This window comes from Lactuca virosa, chromosome 4 (genome assembly GCF_052849685.1).
Source record: "Lactuca virosa cultivar CGN04683 chromosome 4, Lactuca_virosa_CGN04683_v6, whole genome shotgun sequence".
Lineage (NCBI taxonomy): Eukaryota > Viridiplantae > Streptophyta > Magnoliopsida > Asterales > Asteraceae > Lactuca > Lactuca virosa.
Genome location: NC_136429.1, coordinates 406,022,689 through 406,039,407, shown reverse-complemented (window position 1 = coordinate 406,039,407; position 16,719 = coordinate 406,022,689). Strand labels below are relative to the sequence as shown.

The 16,719-nt window shown below is 39.4% G+C and overlaps 1 protein-coding gene across 1 annotated transcript; it reads left to right on the top strand.

The window, feature by feature from the left end:
- The first annotated feature begins 212 nt into the window (after positions 1-212).
- Positions 213-1,792, top strand: LOC145108886 (Leucine-rich repeat (LRR) family protein). The gene has a single exon (XM_079045973.1). The coding sequence runs from the start codon at positions 417-419 to the stop codon at positions 1,695-1,697; it is 1,281 nt and encodes a 426-aa protein (XP_078902099.1). The 5' UTR covers positions 213-416; the 3' UTR covers positions 1,698-1,792.
- Positions 1,793-16,719: the final 14,927 nt, after the last annotated feature.

Here is a 16,719-nt window from a genome sequence, read left to right as displayed (position 1 = left end):
GACATTTTTGTCATTTTCCAAAAAAGAAAAAGTTAACACAAAAACAACGTAGAAAATTTGATAACATACCGGATAAACTTGAGAATAAAAATGATTTGAAAGGTATCTCCCCATGCTAAAAGAACGGGTTAACTAATAATCATAGAAAGCCAAAATAGTGACATCATTTTACTAATTAAAAGTAAAAAGCCAATGCGATTGAGAAACCTGTGTGTCTCTATTTCCCCATGAATCACCTCAAAGCAATCAAAAGAAACCAAGAAATTAAAAGCAGACAAATGGAGTCTCTGACAACACTCTGTCCTCCTGCCACCGTGATAAAACAAAAAACACTCTCTACTCACTCACTCATTTTCCCCCAAATATTCATTTCCATTCTTTCATAATCAAATCCCCTTTTCTCAATTTCCTCTCAAATGGGTTATCTTCCATCTTCCTTCCTTTTTATCATCGTTTTCATCGAGCTCTGTTTTCATGGCTCCTCCATCACACACTGGGAAGACGTACAAGCTCTCAAACAGTTCAGAAATGGCGTCAATTCCAACTCAGTGGGTCCCGGCTCCTGCTTAGCTTCCTGGGATTTCTCTGTCGATCCATGTGACTCACTCTCCGGCGAGAAATTCACCTGTGGTTTCCGATGCGACGCCGTGGTCTCCGGCGTTAGTAGAATCACCGAACTCACACTCGACCGGGCTGGTTACTCCGGTTCACTCGCGTCTTCTTCTTCTTCATGGAACCTTCCTTACCTCCAGACATTAGACTTCACTAGCAACTACTTCACCGGTTCCATTCCCGGTGTTTTTTCCCGGTTAACTCGTTTGCAACGACTCAGTCTCTCTGGGAACTTGCTCAACGGGTCAATCCCTGACTCGGTTGGGTCACTACCCAACTCACTCGAGGAGCTTCTTCTTGACAACAATAATCTCCAGGGACCCATTCCACGATCTCTCAACGGTCTAAAGAATTTAAAAAGACTCGAACTTCAAGGAAACAGACTCAGTGGCGAGTTCCCAGAGTTGACTCAACTCAGTCAACTTTACTTCCTTGACGCCAGCAACAACGCCATTTCCGGCGACCTTCCCTCGACTTTCCCCAGCAATCTCATTGAACTAGCCTTGAGAAACAACTCACTACAAGGGAATATTCCGGCGAATTTACTCAATAACTCGGTTTATCTTCAAGTATTAGACATGAGTTACAACAATCTCAGTGGTTCCCTTCCACCGGATCTTTTCACACACCCTTCTTTAGAACAGCTGACTCTAGCATACAACCAGTTCCGGTGGGTTCTTGTTCCGGCGAACTGGGGCCAGAACAGCGAGCTCATAGCTGTTGATTTGAGTAACAACGATATCCATGGGTTCTTACCCGGATTCTTGGGTTGGATGCCAAAACTCTCAGCTTTATCATTGGAGAACAATAAGTTTTCCGGTATGATTCCGACGCAGTATGCGTTGAAGGCGGTGGCGGAGGAGGGTCAGGGAGGAGTAGCTCCGTTTGAGAGGCTGTTGTTGGGTGGGAACTACTTGTTCGGGTTGATACCCGGCCCGTTATTGCAGTTGAGATCCGGGTCGGGTGTGACGATCCGATTAGGGGATAATTGTTTGTATGAGTGCCCCGAAAGCTTTTACTTTTGTGGAGGAGGAATACAGAAAAGTCTGATGGAGTGCAAGGCTTTTACTCCCGTGATCCCGTGATTTAAATTTTGTAGGGTCAATGTCATGGATTCAATTGAACGGTGTATAATTCGAATTTTGTTTATTTATTTATATAATGAATTATTTTCGTAGAAGGTGGTGAACTTTATAGAATTTTTGTTTTAAATTTTAGTTGATCGGAAATCGAACATCCATATTAATCGCTAAAATATTTGTTACTAATTCTACATCAATATTAATCACTACAATATGAAAAATTAAATTGTCTCCTATGTTTTATACTTTTAAATATTCCTACCAACTAAATTATGACACGTGTCATCATTCCACCATTCAATTTAATTTTATTTTTATATATTCTTAATATACTCTTAACTAGATGGTTAAGTAAATATTGAATTGTGACAAATGTTATAATTTTAATGGGTATGAATATTTGTAAGCATAAAATGTAGAATACAATTTAATTTCTCTTATAATATTTTTCTTGAAAATCTAACAATCCCTAGACAAACAAAATTTCCGAGCACATGTTTTCACTTGAATTAATGGGCAAATCTAATTATTAGGCTTTTGGATATGATAATAACTTTAATACCGTTCTATAATATCACGTGTCATGTTATTTCATTCTCCATATCATTTCAATTTTATTAAGTAACTAGTTGTAAGACTTATGTATTACATGAGTTAATTTAAAAAAAAGTTAAATATAAAGGTCAAAATATTTGAGAATTTTGAATTTCTAAGAAAATAAGAAAATAACGAATTATTGTAATTGAATGTTTTTTATCTTTTAAATTTAAACAAATAATTTAAATAAATAAACAAAAGAAACTAATGAGCTTTAATTTGGAAATTTTAAACTTAAAAGGTAAGTTCATTAATGAAATTGATATTCATTTATTACTATATGTATTGCAATTATTACATTAAAATATTATGTCAAATTTAATAAAACAGAAAAACTCATAAAATGACATGCGAAAAAAATTAATTCAAAATAACCACAAAATGACATTTAGCAAATTGAATGAGAGTGTGACATGTGACAAAAAAATATTCATTTATTAGAGTAGATATCACCATACACTTGACCAACTTTTTAATAAATAGACAATTTAATTTTAAAAAAACACAATATATATATATATATATATATATATATATATATATATATATATATATATATATATATATATATATGAAAGAATTGACCATTGCTTTCCTCAACAACCAGCGTTGCGGTGTTCATGGAAGTGTTTTTCTAAAAACACTAAAAATGGTAACGAATGCTTTAAAAATACAATAAACTTAAAATTCTTTTTAATCCTCTAAAAGATCATTTTACAAAACATGGAAAGATTAATCACAACCGTAAATAGAAAAGGATTTAAAAATAGAACTCAATCCTATGTCAACATATTTTAGTGAGTTCCGACTATGAAGGTTTCTTACATTTACATTCTTGTAATTGTTGTTGAAGCTCTTTGATGTATTTATTTTTTAGAGAATCAAAGTGTCTTTGAATCTTCAGGTTTATTTGATTATTGAAAAAATTGTATGATTCGTCTCTGTGTAAATGTTAAATCACATGTTTAATACTTGTTTTTAAAAATTAACTTGAATTGTATCGTAAATAAAAAATGCATACTTCATCCTTGATAGACATGAAAAAAACTACTTTATCGTTATTTATTTCTTTTTTTTTCTAATTATTTATTATATATTTATTAATCCCCTTCGGTCTCTTTCAACCAGTAACTATCTAGCATATCTGAGTGCTAGCCTACCCCTTCGGTCTCTTTCAACCGATAACGTGGACTATTTCACCCCTACTACTACCACATATCGTCCTAGTACATAAACACATAAGTCATATACTGTCTAGCACATCTGGGTGCTAGCCTACCCCTTCGGTCCTTTCGACCGGTAACAGGGTCTATCCAACCCTTCCTACCACTATCACATAATAACAAAACATACTAGCACATAAAGCATAACAGATAGTGGCATACCAGACAATTATCACAAAGACAATCATCTTAACTATATTCAACTACTAGTGGGCCGACATTGTGCCTCTGACTCACTCCTACTGGAAGGTAACTCACCTCAAATGTTGTGAAGTAGCTAAACTACCATCGGCTCTGAAATCAACCCCACTCAAACTCCTACACATAAAAGATTTCCTTTAATTACCCTTTCATACTCATAACCCCCTTAAGGGTCAACTTTGGTCAAAGTCAAAGTCAAAGTCAACACCCTGGTCAAATTCAACATTCTGGTCAAAGTCAACATTATGGGTTGACTCAACCCGCCGAGTTGGTCCATCAACCCGCCGAGTTCCATAAGTCATAAACCCTAAAATGGCGACCAAACTCGTCAAGTTTTTCATGAACTCGTCGAGTTTCTCCTATCAACAGAATCAGGACTTTCCAAACCCACTCGTCGAGTCTTTCCTTTTTTAGAATCGGGGCACTTCTTGTGACATCCCCATTTTTACGGCCAGAAAAGACCGATTTCGTTTATGTTTTTTAATATAAATCAGAGTAACTTCTTAAGAAAAGTATTGCGGAATTTGTTCCCAAAACAAAATATGATATAAATTTTATCGAAGCATTTCTTAAAGAAATGTATTTTCATTACATTACAAAACTCGGGATGTCAATCATCGATACAGACCATAAGCATAAACCAAAAAGAAATAAACATTCTAGGCCACAAAACACAATCTGGCCTCAAATCCATAATCTCTCGTCAAGTCATCCAACTATGCTTTTGCCACTATCTGTAATACAAGAAAACTGAGTGGGTCAGGCTGGGGAGTCTGGTGAGCATATAGGGTTTTCAACACACAATAATAATTTCATTATTTATTTTCATCAAATCACTAACCCGGTTACCCGTTTCCGTTATCCTCACTTTACGTCCCTAAAACATCTATTATAAGGGACCTATCCCGAGGAATTTCATCGGGATGGACACTACTGCTAAGGGGATTCCTCAGCCATATGTGTCCGTAAGGCAACCATGGGGGGATGGAGTACATCTTCAAAAACACCTATAGGTTGCGAGCCTGCTAGCGTTCCACCGGACTGCCTAGAAAAGTCTGTGGTCGTTATCTATACTCCGCTAGACGACTGAATCATCTTAAACATCGTAAACATCGAGGCCTCTCATTATTTTATCACACATCATCTATTTCGTCTACCCATGTTCTACCCATAATTTTTGTAGATGTAAAATACATACATGGTCCAGATCTGTAAAACAAAGCTTATATCTTTCATCCAGCATAACTTTCCAAGCATAAAATACATATACCGTCTAGATCTGAAAAATAATGTTTACATCTTTCACACAGCATAACTTTCAAAGCATAAAATACATATACAATAGATCTGAAGAAAAAGTTCAGATCTGAAGGAAAGAAGTCCAGATCATAGATCTCAAAGTATACAGTTTAGATCTGAAGAAAAAGCTTAGATCTGATATGTGAAAGTGTAGATCTGAAGGAAAAAGTTTCAGATCTGAAAGAAAGAAGTATAGATCTTTCATCCAGCAAACATCTCAGGTATACTGATAACATATATATACACATAGCACATAATTTATATAAAATACTTCATATCTATGTGTAAGATGAAAGTGACTATACACGACTCAGACACCACCTCGCTTCTAAAAATAATCTTCTTTGACGAAACCGGGAAGTTTGCTTGAAAACTGGGGTCCTTGCGGGCAGAGTTTCAGACCGAAAAACTCTTTTTCTCGGAGACTCCGGGCTCTCTGAGGCTTCCTTCGGGGGCTAGGGGGTTTTCCTAGGCTTTAGGGGGCTAGAGAGGGAAAGTAGTGAGAGAAAGAAGTGAGAAATAAGTGAGAAATGAGGTTGCCCTCGGCCTCCTTTTTATAGCCTGCGAGGCCTCGGTACGCTGGGCGTACCTTGGACCTACGCTGGGCGTAGTGGACACGTGTTGCCGCTTCGGTGGTGCATCGTGGACAACTTAGGACCGCACAAGACAGCAGAATGTTGGGCATACGAGCCTTGGTACGCGAGGCGTACTCGGACGCTGGGCGTCCTTGGACTACGCGGGGCGTAGCCCTTCGCACCAGCTTCGCAAATTCCTTGTTCGTCTTCTAAAATTCGTAACTTCCGCGTACGAGCTCTGTTTTCGACGTTCTTTATATCCACGCGTAGGCGGGACCGTACTCTAGAACTTTCGTTTAGACCTCCGTTGGCTAATTCTCGACTGATTTTAAATTTATATTCTTTAACAGACCAGGACAAGGTTAGTCCGTTAAAATCTCATAACTTCTTCATCCGACGTCCGTTTTCATCTGTCTTTTTACCGTTGCACTGCTATTAACGATATATTCGATTCTCGTTTGGGTTGTGTTGGCCAACAAACGACTGATCTACTATTCGAACTTCGGGCTATACACTGCCGATCCGAAACTTAGAAAAATCACAACTTTCTCATACGAAGTCAGATTTGGGCGTTCTTTTTATGCACGCTCTCGGTTTAACATATTCTTCGACTTTCATTTAGATCGCTCAGGCTAAAAGTCGCTCTATCGTAAATTCACTATTTACGTTTCCCGGTGCCGTGCCGGTTCCGTCGCGAAACTTCGACGGGTCATAACTTCTTCGTTATAACTCGGATTTCGGAGTTCTTTATATCCCCGGAATCCTTGTTTCGACCACTACAACCTTATATAAAGATATCGGGATTATCTCACACTTTAATTTTGACGCTTATTTTTATCCTTTATTTATTATACATTTATAAATAAGTAATAAGCACATAAATGCATATAATTCACATAATACTCAAATAATTCATCTTTATTACTTCAAAAAGAGTTACAATAGTTGACCTAGACTATTACATCATCTACTAATGCTTAGCCCCGAAACATGGGCGTTACAATTCTCTCCCCCTTAGGATGATTCCGTCCCGGAATCATGCATCATCAAACAGATGTGGGTAGCGACTCATCATGTCACTCTCTGTTTCCCAAGTGAGATTCGGCCCATTCGAATGTTTCCAACGGACTAGCACTAAGTCGACCATCTTGCATCGTAACTTCTGAGTCTTACGGTCAACGATTGCCTCGGGCTCTTCGATTAGCCTCTTATTCTCATCCATTCTTAACTCTGAGATTGGAATTATGTCGGGAACTTCTCCCGTGAACTTCCTCAAATAACATAAATGGAAGGTGTTATGAATACCATCTAGTTCTTCGGGTAATTCGAGCTTGTAAGCTTGGTTCCCAATCTTCTGAAGAACCTTGAACGGTCCAATAAACCTTGGACTCAACTTTCCTCGTTTACCGAATCTTATAAGTCCCTTCCACGGTGAGACTTTAAGCAAAATGGAATCTCCAACTTCAAAAGTCATTGGTCGTCTTTTCTTGTCAGCATAGCTCTTCTGACGATCCTGAGCTGCTAACATTCTTTCCCTAATCACCTTCAGCTTTTCAGCAGTCTGATGGATTATCTCGGGGCCCATAAACTGCTTTTCTCCGGCTTGACGGCGTACGACACTTTTGTCCATATAAGGCTTGATAAGGTGCCATCTTGATGCTCGAATGGTAACTGTTGTTGTAGGAAAATTATACCAGAGGTAAGTGTTCATCCCAGTTACCTTGGAACTCTAGGGTACACGCTCTTAGCATATCCTCCAACGTTTGAATCGTTCTTTTGCTCTGACCATCGGTCTGCGGATGATAAGCTGTACTTAAACACAATTTCATACCCAATTCCTCTTGTAGACTCCTCCAGAATCTTGACGTGAAATGACTATCACGATCTGATACAATCGTTAAAGGAACACCGTGAAGTCTTACCACTTCCTTCACGTAAGCATTTGCAAGCTTATCCATAGACCACTTCTCGTTGGCTGTTATGAAGTGTGCACTCTTCGTGAAACGATCCACGACCACCCAAATCATGTCGTGACCGCTCTTCGTTCTGGGTAGTTTAGTCACAAAATCCATGGTGATGTCTTGTCATTTACCCATGGGTACAGGTAAAGGTTCTAAACTCCCGTATGGTTTCTGATGTTGTGCCTTGACTCTTGCACAAGTTACACACTCGGCCACATACTTTGCAACATTGAGCTTCATCTTCGGCCACCAGTAGTAGGGTTTTAGGTCCCTATACATTTTTGTGCTGCCGAGATGAATCGAGTACATGGTCTTGTGAGATTCTTCCATCAGAAGATCTCTTATTCCTCCCGTCTTAGGTACCCAAATCCTATCTTGGAATACCTTTAACCCTTGATTGTTCGTACCGAACACCAACGTTTTGCCCAGACGCTCTTCTTTTCGGTCATTTTTCTCTGAAGCTTCTTCTTGAGCTTTCTTAATACTTTCCACAATTGTCGAGACAACTTCTATTCTCAACGCTCTTGGCCTTTTTCTTTCCAGGTTGACTTTTCGGCTTAGAGCATCAGCTACGACATTTGCTTTACCACGGGGGTAAAGTATCTCGCAGTCGTAATCCTTAAGCAACTCCAGCCAGCGTCGTTGCCTCATATTCAACTCTTTTTGATCAAAGAGATACTGAAGACTCTTATGATCCGTGAAAAGCTTGCATTTCGTGCCGTAAAGATAATGTCTCCATATCTTTAGTGCAAATACCATCGCCGCCAACTCCAGATCATGAGTGGGGTAGTTCTTCTCGTGTTCTTTCAATTGTCTCGATGCATATTCTATCACCTTATCCCTTTGGGTCAGAATGCAACCTAACCCAACTCCAGATGCATTGCTATAGACTGCGAAGTCTTCAACTCCATTGGGTATAGAAAGAATCGGTGCTTCACATAATTTCTTCTTTAGCTTCTCGAATGCTTCTTCGTGCTTCTCGCTCCATGTATAAGTAGCTCCTTTGTGGGTCAAAGCTGTCAATGGAGCAGCTATCGAAGAAAAGCCTTGGATAAACCTTCGATAATATCCGGCTAGTCCCAAAAAGCTTCGAATTTCCGTGGGACTTTTCGGTCGTTCCCACTTCATCACAGCTTCAATCTTTGCTGGGTCAACCATGATCCCTTCTTGGTTAACCACGTGACCCAAGAATTGGACTTCTCGAACCCAAAAAACACATTTGGAGAACTTAGTGTACAACTTATCCTTCTTCAGGACTTCTAACACTTCTCGCAGGTGCTTGCCATGCTCCTGCTGTGTGACAACTCGAAATTTCTATTCTGTACAACCATTCAATTCGATAGAAGTCAGAACTGTTTCTGCTAATTTTCAAGCTTTTTGGAATAAGTTTGAGTGTTTTAAAGTTAGTACTTTAAGAGATATCAGGAGAGAGGATGCCCTAGGGTTTATTGTGCAAAAATAAAGTCCCAAAACTCCAAGAGTTCGGAGTTTACGGCCTAAACAAAGGTGTTTACGGCCGTAAACCCTAAAGGGGGGTACAAATATGACACTTAGTCATTATTTACCACTTTTTCACATTTTCAAGATCCAAACTCAAATCCTCTCAAGTATCATCCGACTTTTCTTCTTGATCTTCAACTTTGTAAGTGTTTCTAGCCCTAAAAAGTTGATATCTTACTTAATCTAGTGATCTTACATGATTCCATCCGTGAAATCATTCCAAAAGTGTAGATCTTCAAGTTTCACCAAGAACACCAAGAACACACACCAGTGTTCTTGGACTTTTAGCACCTTTTCAAGCTTCTATCTAGTAAGTAATCCTACCCTAGTGTATTGTAAGACTTGTTACACTTCTAATCATCAAGAAAACACCAAAGAAACACAAGATCAAAGGTGTTTACGGTCCAAGATGTTCTTGGACCGTAAACCCTAACAAAGGGGCCAAAGTGTGTCCTAGTCCCTTACCAAGCCTTGGAAACTAGTCTAGATCCCTTCCTTGATGTGCATAGGACTTAAAACAACAAAAAGACCATAAACCATTTGGGTTTACGGCCGTAAACCCAAAGAGAAATGGTCCAAGGACCGTAAACTCCACAAAGGAGTGAAATGGTGCCCTAATCTCTTCCAAAGGCTTAGGCATGAAGTAGAAATGCTTCTAATGACTTTTAAAGCTTCAAAACTCAAAATGGTCAAAGTACCATGAGTTTACGGCCGTAAAATCATGGGTTTACGACCGTAAACTCAATGAGTTATGGTCACAAAACCGTAAACTCCAAGGGAGTTTACCCTTGAACCCTAAACTCAAATGCAAGGTCCAACCACCCTTAGATGCAATCCTTAGGACTTATAGCACTTAAATTAAGTGTTTTACATGTCTTAGGAGGTCTTAACTTGGTTAATTAGTTGTTTAATGACTAATTGGATACATATATGTGTTATTATATGTTAAATAGGATCATTGTGTGTGTACAAGTCTTCACTTGACACTTAGCATCCTATACATTCCGTTCATCCAAACCACTCACTACAGGTGAGTTCATACCCCTTAATTAACATTTTAAGTGTTTTTAAACGCTTTTATGGGGGGGAATACAAGTTGAACAATTATAGTTATTATATCAATCACATGTGATTAATAACTACCAAACAAGTGGATTTCTTACTTTTCAAACTGTGTTACCCAACTGTTTTACTTCAAACTGTTTTACAAACTCTTTTATATACCAAATGCTTTTATCAAACTCTTGTACATGTCAAATACTGTTACTTAAACTCTTTTAAACTTATATTCTGTTAAATGTGTATCTATATAGATATAGTTATATAAGTAGGATTGAAAGGACTTAGGACTGATAGCTCACCTTACTTCCTGTTCCTTGTTTGGTTGTGGAATTAGGGTATCAGGGTTATTTGTCCGAAGGTCGTTTGAATCCTAGTTATATATTATGTATATGTATATAGATATAAAAGGTTACTTCTTTCATTCAGTTCAATACCTTTGGGTAGCAAAGGTATACACAAACATGTTCATACATACAAACAACATTACTAGTAAGCTATAATAGGTATAGTTTAGGGAGATACTAATACTATTACTAGATCAATGAAACATACAATGAGTCAGTTCATACATGAGTCATAATACATAGTGATGAGAAATAAACGTAATACATAGTGATGAGAAACAAACATAATACATAGTGATGAGAAACAAACATAATACATAGTGATGAGAAACAAACATAATACATAGTGATGAGAATCAAACAATACATTAGAGAGAGAACATACATACAGGCTAGACAGAGGAAGAACACACAATACAGGTAGCACATACATTACATATACATTACTTCAGTTATGTGAGCCACGTAACGGGGCATGGCACTACCTGCCATGACCGTTTTTGTATCCAGAATCTCCTTAAGTGGGGAGCGTATGAGTTTGTGTATAGATCTATACTGGATTGACTATCCTACACCTTGCTGCTCGATACAGTGGGACTTGCAAGTCTACGGGTGCCAAACGTCATTTCTTACGACGTCTTACATCGTCGTTTTTCTATGAGTCGGTAGCAGGATATAGGCCGATCACATGGTACTTTAAATAACAATTGGTTTAAGGTAGTTAGTACAGCAGTAGTTACTTAATACAACACTACAGTACTATTTCATTTTCCCATTACATTTACTTTGTGATCTTCACACAATAAACAATAATGTAAAAACTATATTTTTGGTTAATGATAGTCGGATTTGGGAAAATACACACTCTTACAAGAGACACACACAGATACTAGATGCCTTGGTAGAAGGCTACTTTTAGTAGGAAACATAGGGTTTTCTAGGAGAGTTCAAACAATTACAAACTTTTACAAACTTATTCAATTACAGACTTACAAACGCTTTCATACAAATACAGACACTAATATACTTATGATCTCACCAGCTCTAAAGCTGATAAACTCTTTCAAAATAACTTGTATTCTCAGGTTACCAGTAGACAGGTACCGGTGCCAGGTTTTGAGAAGATGGAGCTCGTTCAAGACTCATCTTTTATTTTGATGTATATTTTTGGTGTCTATATAACTTGACAGAACACACTTGTATGAAATTATATTATTAATGCAATGGATGATGTTGTTGCTTGTTTACTACTTTGCATTGTTGTGATACTGAACATGACGTCCTTCACCCCCGAACGTTTCCGCCGTTCCGGTTTTGGGGTGTGACATGCTGGCTCTTTAAGTAAACCAGAATGTCATCTATGAACACTATCATGGATTTATCGAGGAATGGTTTACAAACCCTGTTCATCAAATCCATGAATGCTGCTGGAGAATTGGTTAGTCTAAACGACATAACCAAGAATTCATAGTGCCCATATCTTGTTCTGAATGCGGTTTTCTCAATATATTGTTCTCGCACTTTCAGCTGATGATATCCTGATCTAAGATCGACCTTGGAGAAATAACTCGAACCTTGCAGCTGATCGAACAGGTCATCAATCCGTGGCAATGGGTGCTTGTTCTTCACCATTGCCTTGTTCAGCTCTCTGTAATCTATGCACATCCTCATGCTTCCATCTTTCTTCTTCACGAATAACACCGGAGCTCCCCAGGTTGATGAACTCGGTCTAATGAAACCGTTGTCCAACAACTCCTGAAGTTGCGTCATAAGCTCCTTCATCTCCGTTGGTGCTAATCGGTATGGTGCCTTTGCTATTGGTGTCGTTCCTGGTAACAAGTATATTCGAAATTCCACTTGTCTATCAGGCGGTAATCCGGGAAGATCTTCGGGAAATACTTATGGATAATCACACACCACTTGTATTTGCTGCATCTCCTTCTTCTCTTTCTTAGCATCGATCACAAATGCCAAGTATGATGTGCATCCTTTGGACAAACATTTCCTGGCTTTCATTAGGGAAATGATTCCAAAATTCACTCTACGTTTGTCCCCGTAGACCACAAACGACTCTTTCCCAGGCGGGTTCACTCTTACTATCTTCTTCTTGCACAGTATCTCGGCATCATTGGCGCTAAGCCAATCCATTCCCAATATGATATCGAAACCATTCAACTCAATAGGTAACAGCTCCTCGTGGAATTCGTTTCCGTTCAAGTCGATGACGATATTCCTAATGCAATCGCTAACAGGTATGAATTTGCCACTGGCAACTTCTACAACTAGAGCATCATCAAGTTTTTCTATAGGCAATTCTAGTCTTCCACCAAATTTATGTGATATAAAGGAGTAATTTGCTCCAGAATCAAACAATATATTGGCAGGAAATCCATTTACAAGAAAGGTACCTGAAGCGACGTCCGCTGGTTCCTTCGCGGCTTCCAGAGTCATCTGGAAAGCTCTGGCTTTTGGCTTCGGTGGGACATTGGGCTTTGCCGCCTCCTTCTTCTTCTTCGTGCAATCCTTAGAGATGTGCCCTTCTTCATTGCATCCATTGCACACCCTCTTGTTGGATGTGCACTCATTGGCGTAATGCCCTGTCCTTCCACATTTATTGCAAGTCACCTCCTCGCTACATTTCCCTGAGTGTTTCTTTTTACACTTTTCGCACCATTTTTCTTCGTTTCCTCCTCCTCCAGATTTCTTTGAACCAGACTTGTTCTTCTTGTTAGATTTTGACGACCTATCAAACTTCCTCTTTTCGCCAACCTCAACTTTGCTGGTGGCTCTTCCCTTGATCATTTCTTCAACAGACTTGGCAGCCCAGATAGCTGCCTCCAGAGTAGGTGTCTGGCGGACTGGCACAACGTACTCCCATGGAAGTCCCTTTGCATACTTATCAACTTTTGTCAGCTCGTCTGGAATGATGCGCAAAGAAAAGTCCATTTTGTCAGTGAAGGCATTGGTGTATTCATCAATGGACATGTTTCCCTTCTTCAATGTAAGGAATTGGTTCTCTAGCTCGAGTAGCTTTTGGGCTGAGCAATACTTCCGCTTGAAGTGTACCAAAAATTCTGCCCAAGTCAGCTGCAGTGGCTCATTGGGGCTTAGGGTCTTCCCCATAGTGTTCCACCAGCGAACAGCGCCTCCTCTAAACTGTCGCACTGCAAATGTGGTATGTAGCTTGCCTTTGCAACCACATGTTATGAAAGCCAATTCCATCTCCGATATCCAGTCCATGACTCCAATTGGATCCTCCTTCCCCGTGAAAGTTGATGGCTTGCAAGTTGTGAATTCCTTGTACTTGCATTCGTTCCTCTCGACTCTTTCATCATGGTTGTTCCTCCTGATCACTGGGGGTTCCACCTGACTGACAGTGCGACTATTATTCCCTTCTTCAGACTCTCCGTCATTCGGTTCTGGTTTCTCAACAGGCATCGAAGGTTCATTTCTGTTATTCAGCAACAGTTGTCTCATCTCTTCCCTTTGTTCAGCCATCATTGCCCGAATCATGGCTTGTACTCCGGCCATAGTGACTGGCTCGGGTGCAACTTCTATGATTGGCACTTGCTCAATCCCTTGGGGTTGAGGCTGCTGATTCCTGTTTCCATTTGCGTTTCCAGCTCCACTTCGGGTTCTTGCCATTTCGATCTATACACCAAATTAGGTGAATTTAGATCTTTATTCACAATAGACGTTTAAATTCTCCTTATCACTCCGAAACGTTACATGCTAGTTCTAATATCGTAATCGAACACTTAGAATCCTGAACACATAAGGTTTCCAGATCCAGTCGGCAACAGACCATAGATCCGAACAAATAATAGCACATAAGGAAAGCATAAAACATTTAGCACATAAAAGCATTTTAGGCATCTTTCCTAAAATAAACTAGCACTCGTGTCTAAATTATGGAAGACACTCATCTCACGATCATCGCTTAGCATTCTAAGTTTAAGTCTAGAAATCCTACAAATTCCTAGTTCTCTTAAACTAATGCTCTGATACCAACTGTGATATCCTCATTTTTACGGCCAGAAAAGACCGATTTCGTTTATACTTTTAATAAAAATCAGAGTAACTTCTTAAGAAAAGTATTGCGGAATTTGTTCCCAAAACAAAATATGATATAAATTTTATCGAAACATTTCTTAAAGAAATGTATTTTCATTACATTACAAAAACTCGGGATGTCAATCATCAATACAGACCATAAGCATAAACCAAAAAGAAATAAACATTCTAGGCCACAAAACACAATCTGGCCTCAAATCCATAATCTCTCATCAAATCATCCACCTATGCCTTTTCCACTACCTGTAATACAAGAAAACTGAGTAGGTCAGGCTGGGGAGCCTGGTGAGCATATAGAGTTTTCAACCCACAATAATAAATTCATTATTTATTTTCATCAAATCACTAACCCGGTTACCCGTTCCTGTTATCCTCACTTTACGTCCCTAAAGCATCTATTATAAGGGACCTATCCTAAGGAATTTCATCGGGATGGACACTACTGCTAAGGGGATTCCTCATCCATATGTGTCTGTAAGGCAACCATAGGGGGGGGGGATGGAGTACATCTTCAAAACACCTACAGGTTGCGAGCCTGCTAGCGTTCTACCGAACTGCCTAGAAAAGTCCGTGGTCATCATCTATACTCCACTAGACGACTGAATCATCTTAAACATCGTAAACATCGAGGCCTCTCATCATTTTATCACACACTATCTATTTCGTCTACCCATGTTCTACCCATCATTTTTGTAGATATAAAATACATACATGGTCCAGATCTATAAAACAAAGCTTACATTTTTCATCCAGCATAACTTTCCAAGCATAAAATACATATATCGTCTAGATCTAAAAAATAATGTTTACATCTTTCACACAGCATAACTTTCAAAGCATAAAATACATCTACAGTCTAGATCTGAAGAAAAAGTTCAGATCTGAAGGAGAAGTCCAGATCATAGATCTCAAAGTATACAGTTTAGATCTGAAGAAAAAGCTTAGATCTGAGATGGGAAAGTGTAGATCTGAAAGAAAAAGTTTCAGATCTGAAAGAAAGAAGTATAGATCTTTCATCCAACAAACATCTCAGGTATACTGATAACATATATATATATATATACACATAGCACATAATTTATATAAAATACTTCATATCTATGTGTAAGATTAAGTGACTATACACTCACCTGATACGGAGTGACTCGGACAGCACCTCGCTTCTAAAAATAATCTTCTTTGACGAAACCGGGAAGTTTGCTTGAAAACCGGGCTCCGCGCGGGCAGAGTTTCAGACCGAAAAACTCTTTTTCTCGGAGACTCCGGGCTCTCCGAGGCTTCCTTCAGGGGCTAAGGGGTTTTCCTAGGCTTTAGGGGGCTAGAGAGGGAAAATAGTGAGAGAAAGAAGTGAGAAATAAGTGAGAAATGAGGCTGCCCTCGGCCTCTTTTTATAGCCTGCGAGGCCTCGGTACGCTGGGCGTAGTGGACGCGTGTCGCCGCTTCGGTGGTGCATCGTGGACAACTTCGGACTGCACAAGACATCAGAACGTTGGGCGTACGAGCCTTGGTACGCGAGGCGTACTCGGACGCTGGGCGTCCTCGGACTACGCGGGCCGTAGCCCTTCGCACCAGCTTCGCAAATTCCATGTTCGTCTTCTAAAATTTGTAACTTCCGCGTATGAGCTCCGTTTTAGACGTTCTTTATATCCACGCGTAGCCGGGACCGTACTCTACAACTTTCGTTTAGACTCTGTTGGCTAATTCTCGACCGATTTTAAATTTATATTCTTTAACAGACCGGGACAAGGTTAGTCCGTTAAAATCTCATAACTTCTTCATCCGACATCCGTTTTCGTCTGTCTTTTTACGGTTGCACTACTATTAACGAGATCTTCGATTCTCGTTTGGTTTGTGTCGGCCAACAATCGACCAAACTACTATTCGAACTTCGGGCTATGCACTGTCGATCCGAAACTTAGAAAAATCACAACTTTCTCATACGAAGTCAGATTTGGGCGTTCTTTTTATTCACGCTCTCGGTTTAACATATTCTACGACTTTCATTTAGATCGCTAAGGCTAAAAGTCGCTCTATCGTAAATTCACTATTTACGTTTCCCGGTGCCGTGCCGGTTCCGTCGCGAAACTTCGACGGGTCATAACTTCTTCGTTATAACACGGATTTCGGCGTTCTTTATATCCCCAGAATCCTTGTTTCGACCACTACAACCTTACATGAAGATATCGGGC